The sequence below is a fragment of the Hyperoodon ampullatus genome (genome assembly GCF_949752795.1).
Source record: "Hyperoodon ampullatus genome assembly, chromosome: 16".
Taxonomy (NCBI): Eukaryota; Metazoa; Chordata; class Mammalia; order Artiodactyla; family Ziphiidae; genus Hyperoodon; species Hyperoodon ampullatus.
Genome location: NC_136929.1, coordinates 52,578,052 through 52,584,051, shown reverse-complemented (window position 1 = coordinate 52,584,051; position 6,000 = coordinate 52,578,052). Strand labels below are relative to the sequence as shown.

Genomic DNA, 6,000 nt, shown 5'->3' with positions numbered 1-6,000 from the left:
CTTGCTGGAAGTTTCTTCTATCTGAATTGCACGGGTCAAAGGGCGGTGAGGGAGGGCCTGACCAACGAGATGGAAAGTAAAGCAGCACTGAGACAAATTCAGGCCCCCATTCTCCCTTCAGTGCCTTCGGATGGAACACGTTTTTCTTCTGTCTGGGAAGCCAAGTAGGAAGAAAGCCTGGGCCTGTGTCGTTCTGGGGAAAGGAACAGTCCACCCGCACCGGAACCAAAAGGCTTCCTCCAGTCCAGCCTCTGCAAGGGCGGAGCGACTTCCGGCGAGTCCGAGTCCTTTAGGGTTCCCAGCGCCAAGATCCCGGCATCGCCGCGCCATCCGGAACTCGCTCCCGGAAAAGAACACGTAGCCGAGAACGTCACGGGCCACGAAAAGCTTGGCTGCCTCCGGGAGCCATGATGAGAGCTGCAGAGAAAAGGGAGCTCGATGTGCCTTGTGTTATTATTAACAGAAATACAAACGACCCCAAACGCCACACGTTCCTGAGCGATAACAGTACGACACAAACGTCCGTTCGACCTACCACCCACGGAGGCTCAGCGGCTGTGTGGGTGCCCGCTGGGACTGGGTTACGCCAAGGCCTGCGTAACCGTGGCTGCAGGGGGCGGGGCCTGAAGGCTGCTCACCGGCCGGGGGTGGGGGCGGGGCGGGCCAGGAGAGTCGGTCCTCCACGGTCCCAGCCCAACCCGCGCCCGCGCTTCACCTCCCCTCCCCTCGCGGCACGCTGCATGGCTGCTCATTGGCTACGTAGGACGGAAGCTCGGTTGGTGTTTCTCCAGAAGTTTCCCCCTTGGGCGGCGGCGGAGCTGGTAACGTCGGTAGCAGCAGCTCCAGCAGCGGTAACGGTGTCTATTAGAGATGGCGGCGGCGGCTGCGGGACCTGCAGCATCCCAGAGGTGCGTGCTTTTCCTTCTCTTTGCTATTATTTGTATCCCCCTCCGTCTTTCTGTAGTTAGAAAGCCCTGCTGAAGTCGTTGTTTTCCTGGCAGGTTTTTCCGGAGCTTCTCAGATGCTCTGATCGACGAGAACCCCCAGGCGGCGTTGGAGGTGAGAGAGCTGGTTCACTGTGCTCTGGGGAACGCAGCCCCGTCGGGTTCCGGCCCACCCCGCCTCTTCCCAGCACTGTCTTCCCGGGGTCGGGGCTGCTGCTTTTCCTGTGTCTCAGCCCCGATGTTGACAGACTCCGCCTCTCCCTTCTGTGTCCCGCAGCGGCCCGGTTACGCTTCCCATCCCTAGTCCGTTCCTGCCTCCTTGGAGCTGCTTAGTAAAACCTGCTTTCCTTTTTGGGGGTAGAGGTGACATTCGTAGTTGGTCTGAAAGGGTTTGTTTGTTTTTTAAATGGCATTTGTGACTGAGAGCAAAAAGTGAAATCTAAGGCTTGATGTTTATTCATTCTGTCTTTCGTTTGACAATCATCCTTGCCATTTCTGTGTACCAGGTTTGTGCTGAGTGCCTGTATGAACTCACACTATTGGAACAGAAACCTTTTCCCGTGTGTGCCCGAAAATTTCCAGATGTCCAGTCACTGTTCATTATCCACTCATTTGTTTATTCCTCAAAACAGTTTCTTGGGGGCAGCTGTGTGGAAGGCACTGTTTGCTCTGGATTAAAGTCTTATTTATGTATTTAACTGACTTGGAAGGCACTTTGTGTTTGTGTTAAGTGAAAAACTATAAAGCTGTGAAGGAAAGCAAAAGAGCAAGAGTTAAATAGTAATTTGAAGTAATAAAGAGAGCCCAAACTAAGAATACATGATGTAGTGGGTCACAAAATGTAGCCAGGGGTTTCTTGCTTTGAAGCATAAAAAAGAGGAAACTTTGTTTTGCTGTTATGATTTAACATATGTAAGGTTAGGAATTTGAGGCAAGAGAACCTTTTACCTAGCTATGACTTCTAAAAGGAATTTGTTCCATGGTTGTTAGTTGACATTTGAGAAGAGGCATGAGGGAGTGAGCTGGGAAGCTCCGGGGAAAGATTATTTCAGGCAGGAAGAGGAGTCCGTGTCAGGATGCTGAGGTAGGAATGAAGTCAGCTGTGCAAGAAGCAGCAAGAAGGCCCATCTGGTTAGAGTGGGATGAAAGTGGAGCAAGAAATGAGGTGGGGAGGAAGCCAGGGCGTGGGGCCTTTGGGGCCTTTTAGGTTGGATTATGCTTTTGGGGCCGGGATACCAACACCTTCAAACGAACTGGTTGATTACTCAGGAGTGCTGTGATGTTTCCTAGTGATGCTTTTGGGATCACTATTAGAGTAATGTTACCAGAGGCAGTGAGAGTTTTTCTCCACAATTCCTTATGTCAGCTAGATAGCTATTAATTTTCAGAATCTACCTTTGTTATGGTCCTCTTAGGGCCCATGCCTCCTTTGGAAATCTAGTTTATATAATAGCTGCTATTAAAGGATATTAATGTAATGAATTCTCTGTCACGTTACATCTCAGTTATTTTACTTTTAAAATTATTTATTGAAGTGGGATATCGAATACAAATCTTAAGTCTGTACTAATGAAGTTTTACATGTATGTATACCACCCAGATCAAGATATAGACTACTTCCATTCTCAAGGCTTTCTCATGTTTTTTCCCAGCCAATAATTCCTCTTACCCACCTGTTCCGTACTCTGTCACCATCAGTTAGTTTTTCTTGGACTTCATATAAAAAGTATCATACACTAGGTATTCAGTTGAGTGTAGATACTCTGTCTTGCTTTAAACATTATGGGTGGGAGATACATCCATAAGTTGTTTGCTTTTCACTGCTGTGTAGTATTCCACCGTATTAATATAGCACAATTTATTCTAACAGTGAACATTTGGGATATTTCCAGTTGTTAGCTAGTATGAATAAAACCACTGTGAATTTTCTTGTACATGCATTTTGGTGAACACATGCAGTCCTTTCTTTTGGGAGTGCATTTGTTTTTTTCTTTCTAGGAGTGAAATTGGATAGTGTAGGTGTGTGATTAGCTTTAGTACATTTGTCCATAAAGTGTGGCTCTTGGACCAGTAGCATCAGCATCACTTAGGAACTCAGAGAAATGCAAATTCTTGGACCCCACCCCAGATTTTCTTTTTCATTTTTTTTGGCTGCGCTCTAGGCATGTGGGATCTTAGTTCCCCAAACAAGGATCAAACCCGTGCCCCCTGCAGTGAAAGCACGGACTGCCAGGGAATTCTCCACTCCAGATTTTCTGAAAGTACTTATGACTCCTGTAGGCCAGTACTCCTTACCCTCTCATTTTACAGAAGAAAACAGACCCAAAGAAGTCCAAGTGATCTGTCATAGAGATGTATGCGGCCAATTAGAGGCAGAATAGGGGCCTCAGGACACGTTTCCTGATTCTTAGTCTAGTGCTGTAGAATAGCGGTCTTCAAAAGCATGATCCCCAGACCTTCTGCAGGAGCATCACCTGGGAGTTTGTTAGAAATGCAAATTCTCAGGACCTGCCACAGACCTGAATCAAAAACTGGGAGTGGGGAGAATGATCATGATAAGAACCAGCTTGTGTTAAGAGGAAATGTTCTTCTTAAAACTTAAGATGATCTTCTCACAGAGATAAACAGGCAAATGTTAATTACTAAGTAATTGGTAATAATGAGTAGGGCCGGAACCTTGATGAGAAGTGAGAGTCTGTTTCCCTCTAGATTTTCCCAAGGGTTGGTTTAACAGTAGCTATTTTAAAATTAAGGTCGCTTGATATTACATCAGTTAAAATGTCACATTTTTATATAAGACCATCCAATTAAGAATAAAGAGAAAGTGTATCAAACTGATTACATTTTTTATTCATTAAACAACCAATGTTAGTGGCAAATGCTGTAGTGGGAGCCAGCGAGCTAAAGATGAAACTACTGTAGTGAGGGAGTTTGTAGTCTAGTGGAGAGAGACAGGCACGTCAACAGATCATTAAAATATAAGTACTCCAGTGGAGTGGTGTATCAGGTACAGTAAAGAACATAGCAGAGTAGAGGCTAACTGGGGAAGTAAAAAAAACTTTGCAGAGGAAGTCTCAATTCAGTAGAGAGAGAAAACGTATACGTGGATTATGAGAATCTTTCGAGGCCCAGTGTGAGTAGTGCTTAAGAGCATGGGCTCTGGAATCAGGCTGCTTGGGTCAGTATCCTGGTTTCAAGAAAGTTCCTGCTATCACTTTTCTGGATCAGATTTCCTGTCTGTAAAATGGGATTAACTAGGACCACTTCAAAGGGTGATTATGAGGATAAGTAATGTAAAGTACAAGGGTGAGGCCCTCGAGGTAGACATCTTATAGATTCTTTGCTCTCTAGGTTCTAGCCACGCTGGCTTGCTTTCTGCTACTCAGATGTGTCGAGCTCAGTCCTGGTGCAGGGCCTTTGGACTCTGCAGTTCTTTTGCCTAGAATGTAGTCTGTATTGACTATCTCTTGTTTTGCTTGGAAATGCTCATCACTCTAGATTTCATCTGAAATGTCACCTTCTCAAGGAAGCTGTTTTCTCTGACTACCTTATCTGAATTGGGCCCCAATGTAAGCTTCAAGAGTGCAGGGGTTTTGTGTATCAGTTTAGCACTGTGTTCTCAGCGTAGTGTCTGGGATGTAGTAGGCACTCAGGTGTGTTAAATGACTCCTACCACAATTCTTGGAACAGCTGTGAAGTGCATGTACAAGGACGCTGAGGCTAAAGAGATTAACGTGCTCAAGGTTATCGAGTTTAGAAGTGACAGGTCTCAGGTTCAGGGCATCAAGGTCATGCTCTGGAGGAGTGGGTAGGATTGGGGTGTATGATATAATTGTTTGGGAGCTGATTTTGAAGTAGTTGACCACAGATAGCTTTGTTGAGGGCATAGCTGGTTAGCATAAAGTATACCAGTTCTACATGGTTATGTGATTTTTCTCCAGGAGTGCTTGCTAGTTTAGGAAGGGAGAAGGCTTGATACTCTTGTTTATCCATGACTGGGGTTTAGCTGTGACTAGAAGAAAATGGCAAGTGGGGTCAGGCTGAGCCATCCAGAGCTAAAGGCCTTTAAACGTTAGGTCAGTCTGAGCAGTCTGCTTTTGCTTTTAATCTTAACAAGTAACCTTTTTGGATAGTATTTTAAGAGAGCCTAAAGCTCTATAAAGATTTGGAAATTAATTTTCTAAGATCCACGTCTTAAACAATTTTAATGCCTTAAAAAGGAATTTTCCCCCTATCGTTCAGTGTTATCAGGGTACTTCCTTTACTATTATCTTGTTAAAGATTTCAGTGTAATTATATTTTACACTTCATAGGTTTCTTTACTTTTGCGAACTATATAACACGACCCATTTTCTGTGAGAAGTACTATATCTTTGGATACGTTTCGTATAAGTCTGTTTAAATAGCCCTTTGCTGCTGTGATTCAAATGTTGGCACTGAAGTCCTTGCCGTTTGAGATACCTCTCTTTAGTCCCTTTGTACTCTAGCAGCCAGCACCTGTTGTCACAGAAACAGTAGAACACTGAAAACATGCCACAAGTCAGATGTAGTTAAGACAACCACAAATAATTATTTTAACGTCACTTTTTCTGGTTTTATTATATTGTATATTCCTTATTCAAAATAAATTTATTGTTGTGTTTTATTCATGACTTACAAGTTGGTGTGTTATAATGTTCAGTTTGTGTTGAGTGGTTTTTTGGTAACTTTTTTTATTGATAGCCTAATAAGTCAGTTGCTTAGTTTATTTAACTGAATGACCATAACTGGTTCTCCTTAACCAACAATTGGTTTGTGTTTTTAAAGGTCATTTGCAAGTTGGTTCAAAATTCAGAAGTTTATACCTGACTCCTAAAGAAAAGGAATATTTTTTGGTAGTTCTTGTTATTAATATAACCAATCAATTATGTATATTGAGCACCTAGTCTTTTTTTATGAATATGTTGAAGTCCAAACTCTTAATTAATTTATTTATTTTTGCTGTGTTGCGTCTTCGTTTCTATGTGAGGGCTTTCTCTAGTTGTGGCAAGCGGGGGCCACTCTTCATCGTGGTGCG

At 43.9% G+C, this 6,000-nt stretch overlaps 1 protein-coding gene across 2 annotated transcripts in view; it reads left to right on the top strand.

The window, feature by feature from the left end:
* Window positions 1-870: 870 nt before the first annotated feature.
* Window positions 871-6,000, top strand: part of SUGT1 (SGT1 homolog, MIS12 kinetochore complex assembly cochaperone) — a gene marked incomplete at its 5' end in the record, with an annotated part of 44,303 nt that continues 39,173 nt past the window's right edge. For both annotated transcript variants that reach the window (XM_079721677.1, XM_079721678.1), the window contains 2 exons: window positions 871-908; window positions 1,002-1,059. In XM_079721677.1, the coding sequence (XP_079577803.1) occupies window positions 871-908; window positions 1,002-1,059 (96 nt within the window). The remainder of the gene's footprint in view (window positions 909-1,001; window positions 1,060-6,000) is intronic.